This window comes from Hypanus sabinus, chromosome 3, assembly GCF_030144855.1.
Source record: "Hypanus sabinus isolate sHypSab1 chromosome 3, sHypSab1.hap1, whole genome shotgun sequence".
Lineage (NCBI taxonomy): Eukaryota > Metazoa > Chordata > Chondrichthyes > Myliobatiformes > Dasyatidae > Hypanus > Hypanus sabinus.
The window spans coordinates 164,889,717-164,917,405 of NC_082708.1; the positions used below are offsets into that span (position 1 = coordinate 164,889,717).

A 27,689-nucleotide genomic window follows, 5' to 3' on the forward strand; every position below is an offset into this window, starting at 1 on the left:
AATCTCATTGAAACTTTTCGAATGTTGAAAGAATGTTTCCCATTGTAGGAGAGTCTAGGACAAGAGGGCACAAACTCAGGATAGAGCAGCGCCCTTTCAAAACATAGATGCAGAGAAATTTCTTTAACCAAAGGGTGGTAAATTTCTGGAATTTGTTGCCATGTGCAGCTGTGGAGGCTAGGCCCTTGGCTGTATTTAAGGCAGAGATTGATCAGGTTCTTGATTGGATATGGCATCAAAGGTTATGGAGAGAAGGCAGGGAACTGCGGTTGAGGAGGAGAAAAAAAAAGGATCAGCCTTGATTGAATGGCAGAACAGACTTGATGGGCCAGAAGGCCTAAATCTGCTCCTGTGTCAATGGTCTAATGGTCATGCAGGGTGTGCAAGGATCAGAATATTTGAAATGTATTGAAGAGAAATTTAAATCAGTGAATATCAAGTCAACAATAACAAGAAAGGGCAATATAGGTGTAGTTTTATAGCATCACAGGTTTGACAGGGTGTGAGGAAAGCTTTTGACATCTTGGTCTTTGTCAATCAGGGCACTGAGTACAGAAGTTGGGATGTTAAGTTGTGGTTGTACAAGACATCGGTGAGGTTGCATTTGTAGCACTGTGTCCAAGTTTTGGCCATCCTGCTTTAGGAAGGATGCCATAAATGTGGAAAAAGTGCAGAAAACAGGAGAGGTTGGACAGGTGAGGACTTTATTCCATAAGACATTGGAGCATAATTAGGCCATTCAGCCCATCGGGTCTGCTCTGCCATTTGATCATGGTTGATCCATTTTCCTCTCGACCCCATTCTCCTGTCTTCTTCCCATAACCTTTCACGCCCTGACTTATCAAGAAGTTGTCAACCTCCGCTTTAAATGCACCCAGTGACCTGGCCTCCATAGCCGCCTATGGCATCAAATGCCACAAATTCACCACCTTCCGGCTAAAGAAATTCCTCCTCATCTTCATTCTAAATGGATGTCCCTATGTGCTGAACATGTGCCCTCTAGTCCTAGACTCCCCCACTATAGGAAAAATCCTTTCCATATCCTTGGAGTGTAGGAGACTGAGAGGTGATCTTGTAGAGGAATATAAACTCACAAGGGGCATGGATATGGTGAATCAAGAGGTAGAAGGCATAGGATTTCTTTGGAACTTGCCGGGAATCCTTTTGCACAGAGAGTGGAATAAGATGGGTTTATGGATTGAGCTGCCAAAGGAAGTGGTTAAAGTACAATAACAGCTTTTAAAAGACAGATAAGAATGTGGATAGGAAATGTTTAGAGGGATATGGGCCAAACACAGGAAAATGGGTCAGCTTAGAAGGATATCTTTGTCACCATCAAAGAGTTGCAGTGTGGATCTATGAATGAAGTTGAGCATATGGAAAAGTTAGGAGTTGGGGTTGAAATCATAAGTTAATTAATCTTAGCAATTTATTGAAAAATTCAAAGACTATGAGTAAAAGTTGCAAATGACCAGTTTTACTTGGCTGAGATATGATTTATAAAATGTGGACTGAAAACAGCGATGTGAAAACAAATCAGTGTTAGATTATTGAAAGACTTTCAAGTACAAGGTTGTATTCATTTAAAGAAAGCAAGTGGAATACTCTCAATTTTAACTTCAGTAGACATTAAAGGCAGAATAAAAAAAAGGGAAGCTTATGTTAGATGCTGAAAGTACAACACCCAGAGAAATATTAAAGATGAAGAGATGGAATCAGCAGGTTAGATAGCACAAACACTGCCTAATCTGTGTGTATCCAACATTTCCAGCTTTTATTTCATATTTCCTCCACTTGATTTTTCTTCAAATATTAAAGTTATCTAAGTGAAATTAAAAGAAAACTTGGGAAGTTAGGAAGAACTTAGAAAGGGTGCATAAAAACGATATGGCAGATAAAGTCAAGAAAAAGACTAGTATGTTCTTACTAATGCTTGGAAGTACAGGGTATTAAAAATGAAAGAGTGGCTCATGGAAAAACCAGATGAATGGTCTTGGCTTAAAACATCAACTGTTTATTCCTTTCCATAGATGCTGCCTGAATTGCTGAGCTCCTCCAACATTTTGTATGTGTTGCCCTGAAGGAATAGGTCTTTGTGGAACCAGAACACCAACTTGTGTGCACAGTGAGAGACAGTGAAGTTCCAAATGAATGTTTTAAAATCCGTTAACATTAGACAACTTTTGAGAAGCAGTATTTCCTCATGCAGCAATTTCTGCTTCAGGCTCTTCTAGCAGTTGTTGACTGTGATATTGTTAACTTTTAATTCAGTTCTGCAAAATCAAGTTAAAATGCACTTTTAAAACATTCATGGCCAATATAACAATACCAGTGTAATTAAGTTCAATTGATCTTTTTACAACCCTTGACAATTATTCCAGCATTATGAAAGCCTTCCTCTGACCACAATTTACAACTTTGTTGTTCCTTTGTAGTTCAGTTCTCTGTGGTATGATAAATTTCTTATGACAAGAGATCTATCAAATAAGCAATAAAAGACTATTTAGCAAATTTGCCATCATTATCAGATCTCAATCCAGCAGGATTCATTGGTTAGCAATGAATTTGACTGCCACAGCTCAAGAACTTAGTGAAACATAAAGGTCAACTGTAGCACTTCAGATGAGAACAGTTAATTTCATGATTACAATGTTATAGTGGTGAGCGGAATTTTTCTGCCAAGAAATTTATGCAGGACCCATAGATATAGAAAGGTGTATAACACAATGAAACCTGAATGGATTAAAAGTATTATCAGAGCAAAGTAGTTCACTCTGTTTTAAATAAATAAACATGGGAAGATTAGAGATGAGGATAAATCTAAGTACTTTTAGAAGTGCAATTGAGAAAGGATTATGAGTAAAGAGTTTTTAATTTGAAAATTCTTAAAGACACAAGTTGGAAAAAAATTGAAGATTGGACTGCTCTTCTGAAGTAAGGTAACTTGGGTACAATGAGCAGAATCTGGTTACTGTGTATTTATGTAGACTACGTTGATTTTGTTAGCATTGAGTAAGGATACTACTAAAATTGATTCTTTAGAAATGAGTTATTTCAACGTTCAAAGTAAAACTTATTATCAGAGTACATAGAAGTCACCACATACAACCCTGAGGTTCTGTTTCTGCGGGCATTCTTAGCAAATCTATATAACAGTAACTAAACAGGATCAATGGTCAACAAACTCTGCAAATGCAGAAATAAATAAATATCAATAAATAATGAGCATGTAATGACAAGATAAAAGAGTAATTAAATGAGTGTAGTTAACCCCTTTTGTTCAAGAGCCTGATGGTTGAGGGGTAGTATCTGTTTTTAAACCTGGAGGTGTGAGTCCTGAGGCCCCTGTACCTTCTATCTGATGGCAGCAGCGAGGCAAGAGCATGGCCTGGGTGACAAAAGTCTTTGAGGGATGCTGCTTTTCTCTATCAGCCTTTCATGTAGATGTGCTCAATGGTTGGTAGAGTTTTACCCGTGATGTACTGTGCTGAATCCACTACCTTTTGTCAGACTTTCCGCTCAAAAGCATTGGTGTTCCCATATTGGGCTATAATACAGCCAGTCAGCACACCTTCCACCACACGTCTATAGAAGTTTGCCAAGGTTTTTGATGACAAGCCGAATCTCCACAGACTGCTGAGGAAGTAGAGACGCTGCTGTGCTTTTTTCACAATTATATTTATATGATGGGTCCAGGTCAGGTCCTGTAAGATAGTGACAACCAGGAATTTAGAGTTACTGAACCTTTCCACCTCTGATTCTCCGATGATTACTAGCTCATGGACCTCTGGTTTCCCTCTCCTGACGTCTACAATCAGTTACTTGGTCTTATTGACATTGAGTGAGAGGTGGTTGTTGTTATTACATCACTTGATCTGCTTCCACAGTCTCAAATTTAGTCCCTGAAGGGTGCTGGAAGCAATTTTTTTTTTAGTTTTTAATAAGGAATTAGTTTAGTATTCAAAGAGAAAAGAAATGAAGGCTATGAGAACAAGCTGGGAAATGTGTCCAACTAGATTGTGTTTATGAAATTCCACACAAACACCGGAGGCTAAATTGTTTGATTCCACTCTATTCTAGAGCTAATCAGTTGCATGTTTTGACATTGCATACTTTAATTCTGAAAGGAATACAAGATGCATTTTGCAAGTAACTAGCTCACTTAGCTGTTAGCTCATTGAAGCTTTGGCAACTTCCAATACAGTGAAAAAAAGCTCAGATGTTCCTATTATTTAAGAAGGAAAATAATCCAGATGCTGGAAGCTTGCTGGTGTAATGTCATTTGTTGGAAATATGTAAAGTGTTATTTAACATAAATGTCAATTACATTCATCTAGACAAGTGGTCTATTTACAGGGAATTCCAAGAAAATTTTTATGGAAGTTCTGCCTCATGAACCACACTAAATTTATTTTTGATGAAACATCACAATATTGGATGGTGGTAGTGTGAGCCACATTTTCTTCAAATCAAGTCCAATTTAAATAAATGGCTTTTGAAAAAGCAATTATTGTCTGTGATTGGTGATCGTAGAAATGTATGGCACTGATAGAGCCAATTAATAAATTTGGGTTAATCCCATATTCCAACTCTTCATTGCTTTACAAAATATAATTCTTAAAGTGCTCTCTAAGAAACATTTAAATTTTGGTGAGGATTTCTGCCTCTGTCACCTTTTGTGGCAGTGAGTTCAATCATTGAGTAAAATTACTTGTTTGCAGTTTCACTCCAGCACTTGGAAACCCCAAATAACTTGCCTTTCAAAATAAATTAGCTCTCTGTTTCAGCCTCTCATCATTTAATATACCTCAATTCAATTTCCCCATTCCTTTGTTTCAAAGAAATCATCTCCATCCTAATCAGTCTTCCATAGAAACATAGAAAACCTACAGCACAATACAGGCCCTTCGGCCCACAATGCTATGCTGAACATTTTCTTACTCTAGACATGACCTAGGGTTACCCATAGCCTTCTATTTGTCTAAGCTCCGTGTACCTGTCCGAGTCGCTTAAAAGACCCTATTATATCTGGCTCTACCAACATCACCGGCAGCCCAGTCCACGCACTCATCACTCTGTGCATAAAAACACTTACCCCTGACATCTCTGTACCTACTTCCAAGCACCTTAAAACTGTGCCCTCTTGTCTTAGCTATTTCAGCCCTGGGAAAAAACCTCTGACTATCCACATGATCAATGCCTCTCATCACCTTATACACCTCTATCAGGTCACTCTCATCCTCCGTCACTCCAAGGAGAAAAACCCAAGTTTCACTCAAGCTACTCTCATAACGCATGCTCCGCAATCCAGGCAACATCCTTGTAAATTTCCTCAGCACCCTTTCTATAGTTTCCACATCCTTCCTGTAGTGGAGTGACCAGAACTAAGCACAGTACTTCAAGTGGGATTTGACCAGGGTCCCATATAGCTGTAACATTACCTCTTGGCTCTTGAACTCAATCCCACGGTTGATGAAAGCCAATACACTCTTGGCTTTGAGAGTCCTATGGACTCGGACCCCAAGATCCCGCAGATCCTCCAAACTGACAACAGTCTTACCATATTCTGCCGTCATATTTGACCTACCAAAATGAACCATCTTATACTTATCTGGGTCGAACTCTATCTGCCACTTCTCAGCCCAGTTTTGCATCCTATCGATGTACCAGTGTAACCTCTGATAGCCCGCCACACTATCCACAACACCCCCAACCTTTGTGTCATCAGCAAATTTACTAACCCATCCCTCCATTTCCTCATCCAGGTCATTTATAAAAATCACAAAGAGAAGATCCCAGAACAGATCCCTGAGGCACACCACTGGTCACTGGCCTCCATGCAGAATATGACCTGTCTACAGCCACTTTTTGCCTTCTGTGGGAAAGCCAATTCTGGATCCACAAAGCAAGGTCCCCTTGGATTCCATGCCCCCTTGCTCTCTCAATAAGCCTTGCATGGGGTACCTTATCAAATGCCTTGCTGAAATACACCACATCTACTGCTCTATCTTCATCAATGTGTTTAGTCACATCCTCAAAAAAATTCAATCAGGCTAAAAAGGCATGACCTCCCTTTAACAAAGCCAGGCTGACTATTCCTAATCATATTATGCCTCTCCAAATCTTCTTAAATCCTGCCTCTCAGGATGTTCTCCATCAACTTACCAACCACTGAAGTAAGACTCACTGGTCTATAACTTTCTGGGCTATCTCTACTCCCTTTCTTGAATAAGGGAACAATACCTGCAACCCCCCCCCCCCCCCCAATCCTCAGGAACCTCTCCCATCCCCGCTGATGATGCAAAGATCATTGCCAGAAGCTTGGCATTCTCCTCCTTTGCCTCCCACAGTAGCCTGGGGTACATCTCGTCCAGTTTGGTGACTTATCTAACTTGATGCTTTCCAAAAGCTCCAGCACATCCTCTTTCTCAATGTCTATCTGCTCAAACTTTTCAGTGTGCTGTAAGTCATCCCTACAATCACCAAGGACCTTTTTCATAGTGAACACTGAAGCAAAGTATTCATTAAGTATCTCTGCTATCTCCTCCAGGTCCATACACACTTTTCCACTGTCACACTTCATTAGTGCTATTCTCTCATGTCTTATCCTCTTGCTCTTCACATATTTGTAGAATGGCTTGGGGTTTTCCTTAATCCTGTCTACCAAGGCCTTCTCATGGCCCCTAAATTATAAGGCTAGCAGGAAGGAGCTTTAAGAATGAAATTACATTCTTAAAGCTCCTTCCTGCTAGGCTTATAATTGTCTAGATCTCTAACATTACCTTGTTTTTTTGAACTTTTCATAAGCTTTTCTTCTTGACTAGATTTTTAACAGCCTTTGTACACCATGGTTCCTGTACCCCACCGTCCTTCCCTTGTCTCATTGAAACATACCTATGCAGAATGCCACTCAAATATCCCCTAAACATTTGCCACACTTCTGCCGTACATTCCCCTGAGAACCTCTGCTCCCAGTTTATGCTTCCAAGTTCCTGCCTGATAGCTTCATATTTCCCATTACTCCAATTAAGCACTTTCCGAACTTGTCTGCTCCTATCCCTTTCAAATGCTATGGTAAAGGAGATAGAGTTGTGATTACTATCTCCAAAATGCTCTCCCTCTGAGAGACCTGACACCTGACCAGGTATATTTCCCAATACCAGAAAAAGTACAGCCTCTTCTCTTTAAGCTTATCTACAAATTGTGCCAGAAAACCTTCCTGAACACACCTAACAAACTCCACCCCATCTAAATCCCTTGCTCTAGGGAGATGCCAATCAATATTGGGGAAATTAAAATCTCCCACCACGACAACCCTGTTATTATTGCATCTTTCCAGAATCTGTCTCCCTATCTACTCCTCGATGTCCCTGTTCCTATTGGGTGGTCTATAAAAAAACACCCAGCAGAGTTATTGACCCTTTCCTGTATCTAACTTCCACAACAGAAACTCATAGACAATCCCTCCATGACTTCCTCCTTTTCTGCAGCGTGACACTATCTGTGATCATTAGTGCCACACGCCCACTCCTTTCTAAAATATCCAATGCCTGGCAATCTTAAGTAGCCATTCCTGCCCCTGAGCCATCCAAGTCTCTGTAATGGCCATAATATCATAGCTTCAAGTACTGATCCATGCTCTAAGATCATCTGCTTTGTTCATGATACACCTTGCATTAAAATAGGCACATCACAAACCAGCAGTCTGTGTGCATCCCTTCTATATCATCTGCCTATCCTCCCTCTCACACTGCCTGCAAGGTTTCTCTATTTGTGAGCCAACCACCCCTTCCTCTGTCTCTTCTGTTCGGTTCCCACCCCCCAGCAATTCTAGTTTAAACTCTCCCTGGTATCTTTAGCAAACCTCCCTGCGAGGATATTAGTCCCCCTTGGATTCAAGTGCAACCCACCCTTATTGCACAGGTCATGCCTACCCCAAAAGAGGTCCCAGTGATGCAGAAATCTAAATCCCTGTCCCCGTTCCAATCCCTCAGCCACACATTTATCCTCCACCTCACTCTATTCCTGTACTCACTGTCACAGTCTGAGATTAATCCTGAGATTACTACCCTTGTCCTGCTTCTCAGCTTCTTTCCTAACTCCCTGTAGTCTGTTTTTAAGACCTTCTCCGTTTTTCTACCTATGTTGTTGGTACCAATATGTACCACGACCTCTGATTGTTCACCCTTCCACTTCAGGATATCGTGGACACGATCAGAAACATCTTGGCACCTGGGAGGCAAACTACCATCCGTGTTTCTTTCCTGCATCCACAGAATCGCCTGTTACTGTTGCCATCCTCTTCCTTTCCCTACCCTTCTAAACCACAGGGCCAGATTCTGTGCCAGCGATGCAGCCACAGTTGCTTCTCCTATGTATGTCCCCTCCACCCCCCTCTCACAACAGTACTCAAACAGGAGTTCTTATTGTTCAGGGGGACAGCCACAGGGGTACTCTCTAGTATCTGGCTCTTGCCCTTCCCTCTCCTGACTGTTACCAACTTATCTGACTCCAGGGGCCCTGACTACTTGCCTTTGGCTCCTCTCTATCACCTCATTACTTTCCCTGACCAGGCAAAGGTCATCGAGCTGCATCTCCAGTTTCCTAACCCGGTCTATAAAGAGTTGCAGCTCGATGCACCTGGCGCAGATGTGGCCGTCCGGGAGGCTGGGAGTCTCCTGGACATCCCACATCTGACAGCCCAGTACAGAACACCTCATAACTGGGATAAAACCAGAAAACGCTAAATCCTTTTAGAAGGTTAGGGAGTATCCATTTCAAGTCAAAGTAAATTTATTATTGAAATATGTATATGTCACCATATACTACCTGGAGATTCATTTTCTTCTGGGCATTTACTGGAATATAAAGAAACAGCAAAGAATTTGTGGAAAACTATACAGAAAGAAAAACTGACAAACAATTTGCAAAAGACAAATAATGCCATTAATTAAAATAAAGTAAATAAGTAATTCTGTGGGGACTGAAACAGAGTTAATGTTTCAACAGAACTGGAAGAATAAGAAAACGTAAACCTTTTAAATTGCAAAGAAGGGGGAAAGACAGAGGAAACAAAGACAATAAGGTGGAGTCCACAACTGTATTCAATGCCTTCCAAGAGAGAGAAAGATCACAGCTGGTCTGTCTGGAGGTGTATAGACAGAAGGAAATGATGAGGGCACTGAAAGAGGGAACAAAGCATGCTAGAACTGTGAGATGCAGAACACAGCTGTTGCTGAATACACTAATTCTCTGGGGGAAAAAAGAATGCAGGAAATATTCAGCAGATCAGATAGCATCAGGTAAAAGAATGGATACTGTTTGTTTCACATCTGCTGTTACAGAAGAGGTGAGATGAAAACAGTCTTTGAGATTAAGAAGAAAGAATGTGAAATATTAGAAACAATAAATATAGTGAGGAAATTAAAAGGGGTTTGGCATCTTTCAGTTGATAAGCCTGGATAAACTGCATCCCTAGGCAAAGGAAGAAATAATGCAGCTATAGAATCAATTTTATGAGCACCTTTAATCAGTGCCAACAAAATCAACATTATTAGTAAATCTCTTGTGATAAGAAGGATATTGGATATTTGCCATATCACAGCAAAGTGAACCACAAAGGTGTGAGTTGTGGGAAAGGGAAGGCTTTCAATATGATTTATAAATATGGGCTGCAAATACCTTAAAAGAGCAGTTGAACTTAATTACATTGATGTAGTTGTTACAGGCTAGAAATGTTTGAAAAGAACATTTTAACTTGATTTTGCAAAACCAGAATAAAATCTAGTAATACTACAGTCAATGGCGTTTGTTAGGATAACATAAAGCAGAAAGTACCTATTGATATTTTTCTTAAACCTAGGAAAACAGAGTTTCAGAAAAAAAGTTTGCTAATATAATTTTGAATTAATTTTTAACTTTGTATGGGCAAGAACAGAAATTGATTATGTAGTGGTATCAGTCTATTGTTATGCTATGACTACTGAGAAATGCATTACATAAAATAAGGCTCCTCAAATGCTTATTCTTGGTGTGAAAATGCATGAAATGAGATTTGTTGCTTTGTGTCTGAAAAGTTCAGAATGTGATGGTTAAAAATAAAGAAAATTTGCCCTTCAGTGAAATGTCAGTTTTGGAGACTGATAGCCATAATTATTCATCTGATTTTGCAGTAAATTTTAGTTGTGACATAATGAATTGCTTTTCCCTGCAGTCTTAAATTGGTTTCAATAATCCTCAAGGTTTTAGAGGTGTGAATTATATTTCTTTGTTCAACTTAATGTTCTGCTGTGAACATGCTAGAGAAATGAATATATTTTTTTCTCTCAGGGACATGTTAAATACTTAGATTTATTTTGAACTTTGAAATATTATTACCAAAGTATGTATATGTAACCATATGCTACCTTGAGATTTATTTACTTGTAAGCACTTACAGGGGGACAAAAACTACAGTAAGATTTTACGAAAAACTGGACGTAAACAGATACTGACAAAATAAATGAATGTTTAAATATTCAGGCACATAATTACTTAGTATTAAAATGTGCTTTCAACAGCAAAGGAAGATTACAAGGACTGTATGAAACAGAAACAGGTCATTTGACTCATGCTTGATCTGATCCTTGGTATATCTTTCTACATGAGTGGTACTTTTCACCTCAGCTGCTCCTGCTTGCAAATTTTACATTCTCACCGCTCCATAAAGGAGTATGTTCTGAATTCCACATTTGATTTCACGGTGACTCTCTCATTACTGTTCCCTAGGTTTGCTGTTTCCCACAAATGGATGCACACTTTCTATCTGCAATGCAAGAGACTTCATAGTTTTAAAGATTACTCTTTAGTAGCTCCTTTGGTGTTTCTTCTCAAAAAAGAAACCTGATCCATTCTAGTTTTCATCCTTTTCTGATGACTATAACCTAGTTTCCTTCTAAGTCTTTTTGGACCAATGTTTTTATATATTATGATAACTAAAAGTGTACATTGTGCACCCAACAGATGTAAAAGTACAAAGTAAGCTAATTATTTGTTACCATATGCTACATTGAGATTCATTTTCTTGCAGGCATTTACTGGGGAAAAACAAATGCAATAGAATTTTACAAAAATAGTATATATAAACAGACAAAGATTAGAGAACAATCAATGTTCAAAAGAAAACATAAGTAAAAATAATACTGAGAACAGGACTTGTAAAGAGTCTTTGAAAGTGAATCTGTAGGGCATAGAATCAGAATCAGGTTTATAATCACTGGCATGTTTGTTAACTTACCTGCAGCAATACATAATCTAGCAGAGAGAGAAAAAAGTAATAAATAAAACATAATAAATAAACAAGTAAATCAATTAGGTATATTAAATAGATTTTTTAAAAATGTGCAAAGACTGAAATACTGTATATTAAAAAAGTGATGTAGTGTCCAAAGTTTCAATGTCCATTTAGGAATCGGATGGCAGGGTGGAAGAATTAGTTCAAAGTATTGTTGAATGAAGTTAACTATGCCATTTCAGGAGCCTGAGGGATATAGAGTAATAACTGTTGCTGGATCTGGTGATGTCAGACCTAAGATTTCTGTTCCTCTTGTCCAAAGGTAGTAACGAGAGACATGGCCTGGATGATGGGAGTCATTGATGATGGATGCTATTTTCTTGTGGCAGCACTCATGAGTATGATGATGGGGAAGGATTTGCGCCAGTGGACTGGGCTGTGTCCAGCACTTTCTGTAGACTTTGCTGTTCCTGGGCATTGCTGTTTTCATACCAGGCCATGATGCATCCAGTTAGGATACTTCCCACCATGCACTATAGAAGTTTGACAAAGTTTTTGGTAACCTGCCTAATCTATGCAAACTTATAAGAAAGTAGAGCTGCTGTTGTGCCTTCTTTGCTAGTCCCAGGACAGATCCTCTGAGATATTAATGACAAGGAATTTAAAGCCACTGACCCTCTCCGCTAAGGAGGTCAGGCTCATGGGCCTATAGTTGATACTCCGCTCTTGGATTTTGCTGACTTTCAGTGACCGCTGCTGTAGAAAAATGGGTAAACACAGGGTAATGGGACTAGTTTAGATGAATACCTTGGTCAGCATGGATGCTTTGGATTGAAAGACTTTTCATATTTTACAACTATAAATCATGGGTTCCCAACCATTTTTTTATGCCATGGACTCCTAACGTTAACAAGGGGTTGGCAAACCTTGTTCTAAATAAACCATAGCTTGAGGAAGATTTTTCTTTGGTGTGCCAGAGCAGAAATGCATATTGTGGCAGCAATCGGTGGATGTGTGGTCAAAAATGGATCACACAAAGTAGTACTCAGTAATTTTTACTTTGGTGTGAAGTTATTTTGGAGAAGCATATGTGCAGGAAGCAGCTTTCCTGTGTGATATGGAAGCTGCAGAATCTATCAAAAGACAAAGAAATTTGCCCTTTGATAGCAAGAGAATGTCATTTGTGTGAACTGATAGTTGTAATCATTTATCTGATTCTGTGCTAAATTTCAATCATTTAATGAATAGCTTTCTTTGCAACCTTAGATTTGTTAATTATTGAAACCAATTTCTGTAGTTTAAATTATTCTTCTTTGCCTTCTCTTTCAATCTATGACTGAACCAATGTTCCCTCTAGTGTTTTCTTTACAGCTGCGCGGACCAGCCATTGCTCTGAGCGGGCGATTTTTATACTGCCTGAAAACTGCACGGTACTTTAATAAAGCATTATATTAAAAAAATTACAGCTGTGCAGCAACAAAGTCTATGTATGCAGAAGCAATTCAGTTACTGCGCGGATGTGAACCTGTGCAGCTTGGCGAGAACTTTATTAAGAACATTAAATGCTATTTTATAATCTAAATATTTAATTTCCTCTTTTAGAACATAATACAGTACAGGCCCTTCGGCCTATGATGTTGTGCCACCCTTTTAACATAGTCAGCCCTCCTTATCAGCAAGGGATTGGTTCCGGGACCCCTCGCGGATACCAAAAAACACGGATGCTCAAGTCCCTTATTTAACCTGTCTCAGTGCAGTGGTCTTTAGGACCCAGTGGAATCCTGGACCTTATTTAATCTGTCTCAGTGCGTTGGACATTAACACCTGGCGGAGCTCTGAATCCGCAGTGTTTCTGTTCACGAATATAATTGCGATTACGATTGAAAGTAAAGTGGAAATAATAAAGCGATCGGAAAGAGGTGAGATGCCATCGGTCATTGGAAAAGCATTAGGCTACAGTCAGTCAACGATTGGAACAATTTTAAAGGATAAAATGAGAATAATAGAGCATGTGAAGGCCCTGCCCCAATGTAAGCTGCAATTATTGCTAAGCAATGTAGTGGTTTAATTATTGAAATACATACGTTTCTTAAGTGTTTTATATCGTTCAAGTTGCTTTTTATTGTCATTTCGACCATAACTGCTGTAACTGTACACAGTAAAAACGAGACAACATTTTTCAGGACCATGATGCTATATGAACAATACAGACATTACACTGAACTACGTAAATCTACACTAGACTACAGACCTACCTGGGACTGCATAAAGTACACAGAACAGTGCAGGCATTACAATAAATAATAAGACAATAGGCACAGCAGAGGTCAGTGCATGGAAAGGTAAAATATATACTATATACTAAGACAAACGTTTGACTGACACTAAATAGAAACATAGAAAATAGGTGCAGGAGTAGGCCCTTCGGCCCTTCGAGCCTGCACCACCATTCAGTATTATCATTGCTGATCATCCAACTCAGAACGCTGTACCTGCTTTCTCTCCATACCCCGTTCCTTTAGCCACAAGGGCCTATAATACCGGATGCACCTGCTCCGACTTACTTAGTAAGAGAACTTCCGGTTTTTTTTTATCCCAATCCACGATAACCTACGCACATCCTCCCATATACTTTAAATCATCTCTAGATTACTTATAATACCTAATACAACGTAAATGCTATGTAAATAGTTGTTATACTGCATTGTTTAGGGAATAATGACAAGAAAAGAAGTCTGTACATGCTCAAACAATGAGTGCTGGAGAGAGAACTTATGGGTTTTCTAGATTCGTGGTTCGTTGAATTCGCTCATAACTGCAGAACTCGCTGATAAGGAGGGCCGACTGCAAGATCAGTCTAACCCTTCCCTACCACATAGCCCTGTATTTTCCTAATGCCTATCTTAAGAGTCTCTTAAATGTTCCTAATGTATTTAACTCTACCACCATCCCTGGCAGTGCGTTCCAAACACTTACCATTACCTGTGTGTGTAAAAAAATCTCCATTTAATATCCCCTTATACTTTCCTTCTATCACCTTAAAATTATGCCCCCTTGTATTATCCACCTGGGAGAAAGTCTGGCTAGCTACTCAATTAATGCCTCTTATTGTCTAATACACCTCAATCAAGTCACCTTTCATCCTCCTTTGCTCCAAAGGGAGAAGCTCTAGCTTATTTAACTTCCTTCATAATCCAGACAACATCCTGGTAAATCTCTGCACCTTCTCTAAAGCTTCCACATACTTCCTGTAATGAGATAATCAGAACTGAACACAAAACTCCAAGTGTGTTCTAACCAGAACTTTATAGAGCTGCAATATTACCTTGCAGCTCTTGAACTCAATCTCTTAACTTACGAAGGCCAACATACCTTACACCTTCTTAACCATCTGATCAACTTGCATGATAATTTTGAGGGATCTATGGACATAGACCCCAAGATCCCTCTCTTCCTCCACACTATTACGAACCCTGCTAGATCCCTGCGGAACGCCACTAGTCACGAACCTCAAGCAGAGTATGTTCCATCTACTACCATCCTCTGCCTTCTATGGTCAAGCCAATTTTGAAACCACTCAGTGAAATTTCCATGGACTCCTATCCCTGTAATTATCTGCTGCAGTATACAGCATGGATCCAGGCACATATTGATTTACCAACCATCAAGGACCCAGTTACACTATTCCTACACCAATATCAGTTTACCTTCCCTGCATTTTCATCAACTACCTCTCACTCCACCACCACCAGATTCTACCACTAAGTGAGGGGCAATTTATAGATGCCAAATAATCTACCAACCTCAAGTAAGAGAAAATCTGCAGATGCTGAAGATCTAAGCAACACACAACAAATGCTGGAGAAACTCAGCAGGCCAGGCAGCATCTGTGGAAAAAAGCGCAGTTGACGTTTCGGGCTGAAACCCTTTGGCAGGACTGGAAGGGTTTCTTCTGGAAATGTCGACTACTTTTTTCCATAGATGCTGCCTGGCCTGAGTTCCTCCAGCATTTTGGATGTGTTGCTCGAATCAACCAACCTCAATATTTTTGGGATGCAGAATGAAACCAGAACTCGTAATTCATGCAGTCAGAGGGAATGTGCAAATTTCATTCAAATGCCACCAGAGGTCAAGATTGAACCTGTGAGACTGAAGCTGTGAGGCAGCAGCTCTCTTTGCAGAACCATGGTGTCACATCAATTTTAAGTGTCACAGATCTAAACACTGTATAAATTCTTTAATTTATGGGAAAATTAAGCTGCTTTTTGCTTCTGTTTATAGCTACTTCTGTTAATTCTTTGTTTTACTGGAAAGTCAGACTAATAGGTTTTAGCACTCTGCAGACAGGATTTGATGTCTAATGTTCAGAATGTTATGTGGCAGAAGTGGAGACAAACATATTTTATTATTTCAGAAAAACTGGCCAGAATTTTCCATTTGGCAGAGATTCTAATGATCTATGTTAAAACTCTACCACACTATGTCATCTCTAATCCAGGAGTGCTCCTAAACCAGGCATGGGCAAACTACAGCCCGGGGGCCATATGCGGCCCATTAAGCTTTTTAATCCGGCCCGCAGAACTTGATGAAATTATATTAATAAACCTTGTTAACGTTTTTTCCCCGCAATTCTGGCGCTTTCCCAATAGATGACGCACTCTAAATACATTGACCTTTGTTGAGGTGCAGCGTATTACTCCACATTTGCGCTTTACTCTTTGTTCGGCTTGACCTATTTGTGTGAACAGGCGTTCAGCATCATGAACATCAACAAAGCCAGCCACAGATCCAAGTTAACTGACCAACACCTCAGATCCATCCTGAGAATCGCCACAACAAAACTAAATCCAGACTTTGATTCGCTGGCTAAAAAGGGAGACCAACAGCACTGTTCCCACTGAAATTAAAAATAAGTTTCTTCGTTGTGTTATGTAAAAAATGCATTTGAAAATATTTTTTTCAATAAGCCTTACATGTTACATGTAATTTCTGTTAAGTGATGGACATGAGTAGTGCGCAGGTGCACATACATTCTCAAAATAAAAAATGCGCTCCAGGTCAAATAACGCGCTCCGCATACTGGCGCGCTGTCACTGTTCTGTCCTTGTGCTGGTCGTTGTTGAGTTTTGGCACAAGGGACAATTGAGTAAGAAGGAGCAGGACAAGTAGACCTGCATCTCCTACCGTTTTTGAAATAAAGACAGTCAGGAGGAGAGTGATGATGATAATATCTTGAAGGATAACAGAATTTTCAGTGCTTTAAAATAATAACTGTTACTATTAAAAAAAGCTGTATTTTATTCATTTAATTTTCAGTGTTTTAAAAGTCATTTCAATAAACAGCTAAATACCATGGGACTTCAAAGACAGATATTTTGTTGTAATGCATTTGTTCATTTTCAATTGAAATTAAAGCACATGTTTTCTACATATCCCATGATATTTTATTTTCTCTTATGAGGTGTATTACCAAAACACATCTGCTCCTGGTCTGGCCCCCCTGTCAAATTTTAGAACCCTTTGTGGCCCACAAGTCAAAAAGTTTGCCCACCCCTGTCCTAAAGGAAACTTGTTGACATCCTGAACTCAGTATATTATTGTGCATGACATAGAAGGGAAAAATAAAAATTGAACAGTGGAAGGAATTGTTTTAATGAAATTGAAATTTGCAGTTTACCGAATCTTTTTGCATGATTGCTGTAATGGAATTTGATGAAGTATTTCAAGGAGTTTTTCTTCTGTACAGTGACCTTCAAATGCTTGATTTTCTTTCTCATTAGGATTACTGCCAAGTGACTGTGAACCATTTGTAAAGGATCTTTGTGTATCTATGTGGTCACGGATTGCTCTAATTCATTGGGATCAAGGTACTAAAACTGGTGTGGAGGAGAGAAGATAAAGTTAAGGAGGCGGGGGGGTACAATTTTAAAACTATTCAATACTTATTAGTGGAATAAAGAGTTGCAGATATGGGGTGCAGAAAAAAAACATACTTCCTTTAAGTGGCAAACTGCAAATCAAATCTTTGGGAGCCTCTGATCTAAATAATGACAACTTCAGAATCAGAATCAAGTTTAATATTACTAGCATATGTTGTGAAATTTTGTAGTTTTGTGGCAGAAGTACAGTGCAATACATAAAAATACTATAAATAACCATAAGAAAGTTAAATAAGTAGTGCAAATAGAGAGGAAATAAATTGTGAGGCAGTGTTCATGGGTTGGTTTATTATCCATTCAGAAATCTGATGGCAGAAGGGAAGGAGCAGATCCTAAAATGTTGAGTGTGTGTTTTCAGGTTCCTGTACCTCCTTTCTGATAGTAGTAATAAGAACATATCACATACTGGGTGATGGAGTTCCTTAATGATGGATGCTGCCTTTTTGGGTCATCTACTTTTAAAGATGTCCTTGGTGGTTGGGAGTCAAGTGCCTATAATGGAGCTGGCTGAGATTATAACCCTCTGCAGCTTTTTCTGATCCTGTGCAACAACAGCCCCTCCATACCAGATGGCAATGGAGCCATAACAAATTGCTTATTAGTAATGTGGCTTCATGTTTAATTTTTTGGACTAATGTCCAGAGTATTTAGATTTTTGGCTTTGAATCCCAGCACAGCAGCTGGGGAATTTAAATTCAATTAATAAAGTGAATTTGGAATGAAAATCTAGCATTAGTAATATTATCTACTTGTGTTACTATTTATTGTAAACACTTATATGAGCTACCAGTTTCAGCCAATCTGCCACTGAAAAGTGCAGAAAGACACTCAATTTGGGGGCAATATACCACATCCTAAGAAAGAAATTTTATCAACAGAAAGCTGCAGGTGAACATCAGATTATTTAGATGTCTTAATATGTTAAACATTATTTTATGGACTTATTTTAAGCCCAGTGAGAAACTAAGTGTAAAACCAAAGCTTGAAACACTGGTTAGAAGAGCAACCATGTATTTATAGAATTCAAAGATTGATCCTCACAGTCCACCTGGACCTTGATTATGTTAATCCCTATTACATTAGGCCTGTATTCTTCTACAGCTTTCCTATCAAAATATTCATCCAAATGCCTTTTAAATGTTGTAAGAATAAGAATTTGGAGAACTGCAATGTAATTGAATAATGGTGTAAAAATAGATTTTAGTATCTGCTTTTACTTTTGGGATTTTCTTGATAGGTTTTTGGGCCTAAATACCACTTCATCTGGCAGCTCATTCCACACTCCCACCACTGTCTGTGTGAAGAAGCCCCCCCTTATGTTCCCTTTAAACTTTTCCCCCTTCACCCTCAACCTATGTCCTCTGGTTTTTTTCTCCCTTAGCCTCAGTGGAAAAAGCCTGCTTGTATTCACTCTATCTATACCCATCATACTTTTATATGCCTCTATCAAGTCTCCCCTCATTCTTCTACACTCCAGGGAATAAAGTCCTAACCTATTCAACCTTTCTCTGTAACTCAGTTTCTCAAGTCTCAGCAACATCCTTGTAAATCTTCTCTGCACTCTTTCAACCTTATTAATATCCTTCATGTAATTCGGTGACCAAAACTGCACACAATACTCCAAATTCGGCCTCACCAATGCCTTATACAACCTCACCATAATATTCCAACTCTTATACTCAATACTTTGATTTACAAAGGCCAATGTACCAAAAGCTCTCGTTACTACCTTATCTACCTGTGATGCCACTCTTAGGGAATTTTGTTATTGTATTCCCAGATCTCTCTGTTCTACTGCACTCCTCAGTGCCCTACCATTTACCTTGTATGTTCTACCTTGGTTTTTTCTTCCAAAGTTAATACCTCACACTTGTCTATATTAAACTCCATCTGCCAATTTTCAGCCCATTTTTCCAGCTGGTCCAGATCCCTCTGCAAGCTTTAAAAACCTTCCTCATTGTCCAATACACCTCCGATCTTTGTATCATCAGCAAATTTGCTGATCCAGTTTACCACATTATCATCCAGATCATTGATATAGATGACAAATAACAATGGACCCACCACTGATCCTTGTGGCACACTACTAATCACAGGCCTCCACTTAGAGAAGCAATCCTCCACTACCGCTCTGAATTTTCCACTGAGCCAATGTCTAATCCAATTTACTACCTCACCATTATTACCTAGCAACTGAATCTTCCTAACTAACCTCCCATGCAGGACCTTGTCAAAGGCCTTACTGAAGTCCATGTAAACAACATCCACTGCCTTCCCTTCATCCACTTTCCTTGTAACCTCCTCGAAAAACTCAAATAGATTTGTTAAATGTGACCTATCACGCACAAAGCCGTGTTGACTCTCCCTAATAAGTCCCTGTCTATCTAAATACTTGTAGATCCTATCTCTTAGTACTCGTTCCAATAATTTACCTACTACTGACATCAAATTTACCAGCCTATAATTTCCCGGATTACTTTTAGAGCCTTTTTTAAACAACGGAACAACATGAGCTGACCTCCAATCCTCTGGCACCTCACCTGTAGATACCAGCATTTAAAATATATCTGCCAGGGCCCCTGCAATTTCAACACTAGTCTCCTTCAAGGTCCAAGGGAATACCCTGTCAGGTCCTGGGGATTTATCTACTCTGATTTGCCTCAAGATAGCAAGCATCTCCTCTTCAATCTGTATAGGTTCCATGACCTCACTTCCTGTTTGCCTTATTTCCATTGACTGCATGCCAGTTTCCTTAGTAAATACAGACTCAAAAAACCCATTTAAGATCTCCCCCATTTCTTTTGGTTCCATACATAGCTGACTACTCTGATCTTCAAGAGGACCAATTTTATCCCTTCCTATCCTTTTGCTTTTAATATACCTCTAGAAGCTCTTTGGATTATCCTTCACCTTGACTGCCAAAGCTACCTCTTGTCTTCTTTTAGCCCTCCTGATTTCTTTCTTTTTTTTTGCACTTTTTATACTCCTCAAGTACCTTATTTACTCCCTGTTTCCTATACATGTCATACATCTCTCTCTTCTTTATCAGAGTTCCAATATCCCTAAAGAACCAAGGTTCCTTATCCTTATCCAATTTGCATTTAATCCTGACAGGAACATACAAACTCTGCACTTTCAAAATTTCTCCTTTGAAGGCCTCCCACCTAACAACGACATCCTTTCCAGAGAACAACCTGTCCCTATCCATGCTTTTTAGATCCTTCCTCATTTCTTCAAAATTGGCCTTTTTCCAGTTTAGAACCTCAACCTGAGGACCAGATCCATCTTTATCCATGATCAAGTTGAAACTAATGGTGTTATGATCACTGGAACCAAACTGTTCCCCTACACACACTTCTGGCACCTGTCCTAACCCGATAGTGCAGTATATTTGATTCTTGATTTATTGCTAATACTGATCTAATAACAGATTGAAAAAGAATGAAGGACATTAATAATTATGTGTGTATAAGCTTTACTCATAATTTAAGAATGCATATGTTTCTATTTTTCAAGTGATACATATTGAAATAGAAAATTATACCCAGTAAGGTGCATTGGTTTTCCCCATAAGCCATCAGCAAAATCAAGAAGAGATGTGATTATGTAACAGAAACCAAAAACCCAGGTTGCTGTACATCTTCTCTGCAAGTTGGTTAGAGAAAGCAGAAAATTGTGTGAAGTAAAATAATTTGCACAATGATGAAGGAAGGAAGCCCTTTCATACAAGTCTTCCAGAATAAATCAAATAATTCTCTATTATCATCCATGAAAACATGGAGTTGTTTTCATATTTGTGGTTGCATTCATCCTGTGATGTATTGAATGATATCCACTATTTTATCCAAGTTGATTTCATGGATGATTGGGATGGGAAATATTCCAGATTTTGGTACCTATTCACACTATTAAAAATGAACTTTGTGTCCATTATTTCCATTTCCACATAGAAGTTTTGACAAATACATTTTTTTAACAAATAAAAAGCTTCAAAATCCCTGCAGAGAGATTTAGGCCAGTTAGAAGAGTGGGCTGAACAATGGCAGATGGAGTTTAATGCTGATAAGTGTGAGGTGCTAAATTTTGGTAGGAATAATCCAAATAGGACATACATGGTAAATGGTAGGACACTGAAGAATGCAGTAGAACAGAGTGATCTAGGAATAATAGTACATAGTTCCCTGTAGGTGGAATCTTATGTGGATAGGGTGGTGAAGAAAGCTTTTGGTATGCTGACCTTCCTAAATCAGAGCATTGAGTATAGGAGTTGGGATGTAATGTTAAAATTGTACAAGGCATTGGTAAGGCCGAATTTGGAGTATTGTGTACAGTTCTGGTCACCGAATTATAGGAAAGATGTCAACAAAATAGAGTACAGAGAAGATTTACTAGAATGTTACCTGGGTTTCAGCACCTAAGTTACAGAGAAAGATTGAACAAGTTAGGTCTTTATTCTTTGGAGCATAGAAGGTTGAGGGGGGACTTGATAGAGGTATTTAAAATTATGAAGGGGATAGATAGAGTTGACGTGGATAGGCCTTTTCCATTGAGAGTAGGGGAGATTCAAACAGGAGGACATGAGTTGAAAGTTAGGTGGCAAAAGTTTAAGGGTAACACGAGGGGGAATTTCTTTAATCAGAGAGTGGTAGCTGTGTGGAACGAGCTTCCAGTAGAAGTGGTAGAGGCAGGTTCAGTATTGTCATTTAAAGTAAAATTGGATAGGTTTATGGAGAGGAAAGGAATGGAAGGTTATGGGCTGAGTGCGGGTCAGTGGGACTAGGTGAGAGTAAGCGTTCAGCACGGACTAGAAGGGCCGAGATGGCCTGTTTCTGTGCTGTAATTGTTATATGGTATATATGCTTTACAAATCATGCTGGTCATTTGTATAATCTGTAGAAATCTTTTTAATACATAAAATTTGCAGAATTGGTATAATATATATTTTTACACATTTTCCAGTATTCTGCAGCACCCTAGGATCAATATTGAAGGATAAATGTTTTCCTGATCCAGAAACAAAGGGAGCCACACAAAGAAGCAGGACAGCGGGGCTTTTCCTGGCACTCTTTCATCCTCTCTGTATAACATTAACCTGGTTGATGGAGCAAGCTCAAAATCAAGGTCAGCAAATAAGTATTGGTATGCTGAATTTAGAAAGTTGTTTAAACGCTATACGGGTTTCCCCCGCTATCCGAAAGTAGAGCGTTCCTATGAAACCCTTCGTAAGCCGAAATGTCGTAAAGCGAAGAAGCAATTACCATTAATTTATACGCGAAAAATTTTTGAGCGTTCCCAGACCCAAAAAATAACCTACCAAATCATACCAAATAGCACATAAAATCTAAAAAAATGTGCATACATGCATGTGCACACATTTGCCCATGCAAGGCTTCAAGGTCATAGTAGTCTTTCTTGGGGAAAACACAAGTTTAAAGCGGCTGCCTTTTTTTGTAAAAGCGAAAATCCTCTTCGGATTTATTTTGGTCAGCGAAAACAGGTACTAATGTAGGTCTTTTGTAAAAGCAAAGCGAAGTAAAGCAAACTTTCATAAAGCGGGGGACGCCTGTAGTCTTAAAAACACTTTCTGATAGATATACAATAGATTTTGATTAATTAGGCCAGGTGCTTGTTTGAGACACTCGTTAAGAACAAAAACTAATGGAGTGAATTGCTGGAATTCTCTTCATTTATTTGGGGCACTTTGTTGTTTAATTGGGACAAGAGACTGTTGGCAAAATTTCTAACTAGCGACAGTCATGTGCACTTGTGTGACCATTAGATGCTATAGCATGCTTAAAGGAACAGTTTTTTAAGTCACGTCAGTTGTGTGTGCTGGTGTTCAAAAAGCAGTGATTTTTGTCACTGATAGATGGCGAGAAATAAGCAGTAAGACAATTCAGAACTGTTTTGCTCACCGTGGTTTTAAGGATTAAGGGTTGGAGATGCCATAAATAGCTGGGTTGAAAATTAAACAATTTTCACTACTTCACTACTTCAACAAGTTAGGAACTACAAAGAATTTGAAAACATGAACAGTTATCTTGAATGCTACAATGGGAATGATTAGGAGAGTGCAATCGCTGAAACCATTGTGTGAAGGTAGTCCATTATTTGCACTAGGTGTGTACACTGATTTTGTTCATTTATAGTCAATCAAAAGAATACAACAGCGTACACCAGATAAGTTCCTCTGTCAGTAACTATTAGGAACTAATACACAGTTTTAGAGAACTGTTGTAGTATTGGTAGTTTTCTAATTTGTTCTGTATTTCATTTAGATACATAATTTGTTGCTTAGCTTGTCTTTTTTATATCTTTTTTATAACTGTTGACTTGAAACCAGATAATTGGGGCAGCTGTTTAATTGGGCCACATTGGGCTGATCCTGGTGTGTCCCAGTTAACCAAAATCCACTGTAACTAATTTATCCATGCTGACTTTAAATTGTCAGCTGTGATAGTTCTCTGGACAACTATGAAAAGAAGAGGTTACATCTCCCATATAAAGAAATACTGGTTTAAATTTAGCTTATGGGTGACAATAGTGAATAACTATTTCCGGAAAACAACTCCAGATGTCTTCCCCTTTGGAGGCATCAGATTAAGGAAGACCATAATCTGTATTGGCATGTCATTGCATAAAATTATGTTAATACATCAGAAAATGTGTTCTTTTGCGTCAGCCATTTGGCACAGCCTATATATATTGTAGGATAAAATGTAACTGCTCACGTTGGTCATTCTGTCCGGAGGATAATGCTTCTGCAACATTCACCATGTCACAACCCCTTAATACTTTATGTTTGAATGTCATCCCTCATTCTTCTAAATTCTAAGCAATACAGGTTCAAACTGTTTAACTTCTCTTGGTAGGACAACACTTTCATCAGAGGTCAGACTGCATTTGCAGTATTGTGAGCAATTGTAGGTCCTTTATCTAAGAAAGGATGTGCTGGCAACAGGAGAGCAGGAAAGGAGGAGGTTCATGAGAATGAACCCAGGAATGAAAGTGTTAGCATGTGAGGAGTACTTGTTGGCTCTAGGCCTATACTCGCTGGAGTTAGAAGAATGAGGGGGGGATCTCATTGAAACCTGTTGAATACTGAAAGACCTAGATGAGTGGATATGGTGAGGATGTTTCCAAATAGTGGGACGGTCTAGGACCAGAGGGTTCAGCCTCATAATAGAAGGTCATCCTATTAAAATAGAGCTGAGGAGGGTGATGAATCTGCGGAATTCATTGTTGCAGATGGCTGTGGAGGCCAAGTTATTAGGTATATTTAAAGGGGAGATTGATAAGTTCTTGATTAGTAAGAGTGTCAAAGGTTACGGGGAGAAGGCAGGAGAATAGGGTTGAGAGGGATAAAAAAATCAGCCCTGATCAAATGCTGGAGCAGACTCGATGGATTAAATGGACCAATTGTGCTTCTCTGTGTTATGGTTTTAAGGTTTCAGGACAGGATCTGGTGAATATCCTTTATGTTGCCTCCAATGTGACTGTAGCCTTTTTTAGGTAGAGGACCAAAATTATAGCATTATTCCAGGTGAGGCCTCTCCAACACCCTGCACAATTGCAATAAAATCTTCCTTATTTTAAGCTACAGTACTTTTGCAATAAAGGTCAGAATGCAGTTCGCTGTCTTGACTACTTGTTGGATCTGCCTGCTAGCTTTTTGTAATTCATTGTCTCGCAATGTTATGTTGCCAGTTCAGTTAACTTTCTTGCTGCAAGTCTAATTAAGATTCTTTGACATGCAAAAACCTATTATGGTCACATTAAAATATTGTTTTTTGGTGAACTTGTTTCATGACTATATTTTTATTATGAAATTACTTAAACAAGTAAAAGCAAGAGATACTATTTTTATTTTAAAACATGTGGTTCCAAAGATTAGATACATTTAATAATATCAAATCATATTCACAAAGTTTTATAATAGTGTGGTTGTTCTTTAGTGTTCTACTTATGACCTATCCAGTACACATCAAGGTAGATTTTAAGAATTCAAATGTTTGGAGGAATAATTTCTAGGACTGTCATCTGGAGAAAAAAGAAAATAGGTAACTTAAACTTCAGATTCAATTTACATTACATTAATAAATTAATTTCATTTAGTGAACATTAATAGAGTAAGAATTAATATTACAGGCAGCTTCATTAAGGTTTATTTGCTTTTTGACAGGAGGAAGATAGTGTTTTGATAGCTTTATAATTCCATACAAATTGGAAAAAGTGCTTAAAATAAACTCCAAAAGTTTTGAAATGTAAGCTAGGTGAAACTTAATTTAAACTGCAACTTTTGTAGCTTACCAAATTAAATCATCTGTTCAAAAAATGTTAATTAACCTGGACAGTTGTTCAATGAACCATGCTTAAGTTAATTGAGTCCAGTAAATGAACACAGTAATGCACACAGAATGATAATTTAAGAAAATGAATAATCAATTAAAAATTAATAAATGATTGGAGTTTATCTTCTTGCTGCCTGTCAGCATTATCTGAATACAGAAATAATGCAAAATGTATGATATACTCAGTATGTCAGGCATCATTTATGGAGAAAATAATAAGCGTTATATTTCAGGCTGGTGACAGTAATGACAGTTTTGTCTGACAACAGCACTGGTTCCCTGAGATGCATCCAGTTCTTTCCCACCACCATTTGTAGTTCTACCTGCAGCATGAATGCATTTCCACAATACCAAGATCTGAAACTACCCCTCAGCCTTGTGATTACTGACAAGGCTAAGGTTCTGAATCCACTGGAATATAAAATGGTATGTAAATATGTTTTTTTCAATAGGTTGATCAAATTACCAGAGTGCTGCATGAAACCAACTAAATTTTAAATTTAACTATTGAAGGCTGTTACTGTTTTGCCAAAGCAGCTTTTCTACAGATAAAAAGGACAGTTAGCTTCTGTTGGATGAATCTTACAGGCTCAAAGGATAGTACAACTTCATATAGTCATTGGATGTGAGAGTTACCACCTCAAGCAGTTTAGGCTTCATTAGAAGTTATAAACCATTGATGATAACAGATGAATAGCTATTTGGCAGCTACATAATTGTGAACAACATTATTTAATGAAGTTCAAAGTAAATTTATTATCAAAGTACATATATATCACCATATACAAACCTGAGATTCATTTTTTTGTGGGTATTCACAATAGATACAAGAAACACAATAAAATCAATGAAAGACTACTCCTGACAGGACACAAACCGTCAATGTGAAAAAGACAATAAACTGTGCAAATACAAAAAAAAATAATAATAAATAAGCAATAAATATCAAGAACTTTAGCTGAAGAGTCCTTGAAAGTGAGTCCATAGGTTGTGGGCAAATGAAGTTGAGTGAAGTTATCCCCTCTGATTCAAGAACCTCATGGTTGAGGGGTAATAACTGTTCCTGAACCTAATGGTGTAGGTCCTAAGGCTTCTGAACCTTCTTTCCTGATGGCAGCATGAGAAGAGAGCATGGCCTGGATGGCGGGGGTCCTTGATGATGGATGCTGTATCAGCACTCCATGTAGATATGCTCATTGGTGAGGAGGGCTTTGCCCATTATGGACTGGGTTGTATCCACTACTTTTTGTAGTGTTACGTATTCAGGCAACAATAAATATATGAGTTCGGCAAGGGTTTCTTATAACAAACAACACGTTTATTAAACACCGAAAACAAACCCCCCAAAAGTAAACAAACACTACCGTAACCGGAAACAGCTGCTGAGCGGCAGCCCAAACAGTTCTTAAAGTGATATTCCAAAAACAGTTCTTAAAAGTGGTATTGCCAAAAGTTCGATATGCTCACAGTCCATTTAAAAGGAGAGACTTTATAGGACGATTTAGGTTCTCTTTCACGTCGCTTGCTTCAATCCCCGACGTCGAACTTCCCATGAAGAATTCACGAAACAGAACGGCTTAAAGGCACTGACCTTTCCTTCTCCACTACCTTCAATCCTTTCTAGTTAAACCTAGGGATTAACATGAAGATAGTCAACGAAATCCTTCCAAATAAGGATCAAACAAAGGTCGCCCCCGTTTCACCGTAGAAAGCGATTCTCCTCGATCTTTAACTTCCAACTTCCAATCTTCACTCTCCACTAATTTCGAACTAACAGAATCATAAAGAACCTGCTGGCAATGACCTTTTAAACTTTAGCATCAAATAAAAACTTCATCCTTCAACTAAACTGCGTCATCACTTAAAACACGCAGTGGCATGAAGTCAACCTGGCAAATCCAGCCACGAACTGCCCCTCCTCACAGGGTGGGGTCTACCTTTTATAACCTGTAAAAAAAACCCATCACATGATCTCTACTGGCGGGAAAATGACATCATTCCACCATCACAAGACCATCACCTCAAGACCAGTACAGCTTCAAACCCAGTCACGTGACAAGGGCTCCACTGTCATGTGTCACAAGTACGTAACAGTAGGCTTTTCTGTTCAAGGCCATTGGTGTTTCC

The 27,689-nt window shown here is 38.7% G+C and overlaps 1 protein-coding gene across 5 annotated transcripts in view; it reads left to right on the top strand.

The window, feature by feature from the left end:
• ccdc142 (coiled-coil domain containing 142) overlaps positions 1 to 27,689 on the top strand; it is a 139,400-nt gene that overhangs the window by 42,161 nt on the left and 69,550 nt on the right. For 3 of the 5 annotated variants that reach the window (XM_059965587.1, XM_059965591.1, XM_059965590.1), the window contains 2 exons: positions 17,053 to 17,139; positions 22,171 to 22,332. The exons of 1 other annotated variant lie outside the window; for it this stretch is intronic. In XM_059965587.1, coding sequence (XP_059821570.1) covers positions 17,053 to 17,139; positions 22,171 to 22,332 — 249 coding nt within the window. The remainder of the gene's footprint in view (positions 1 to 17,052; positions 17,140 to 22,170; positions 22,333 to 27,689) is intronic. One more of the 5 variants, XM_059965588.1, reaches the window with a different exon arrangement.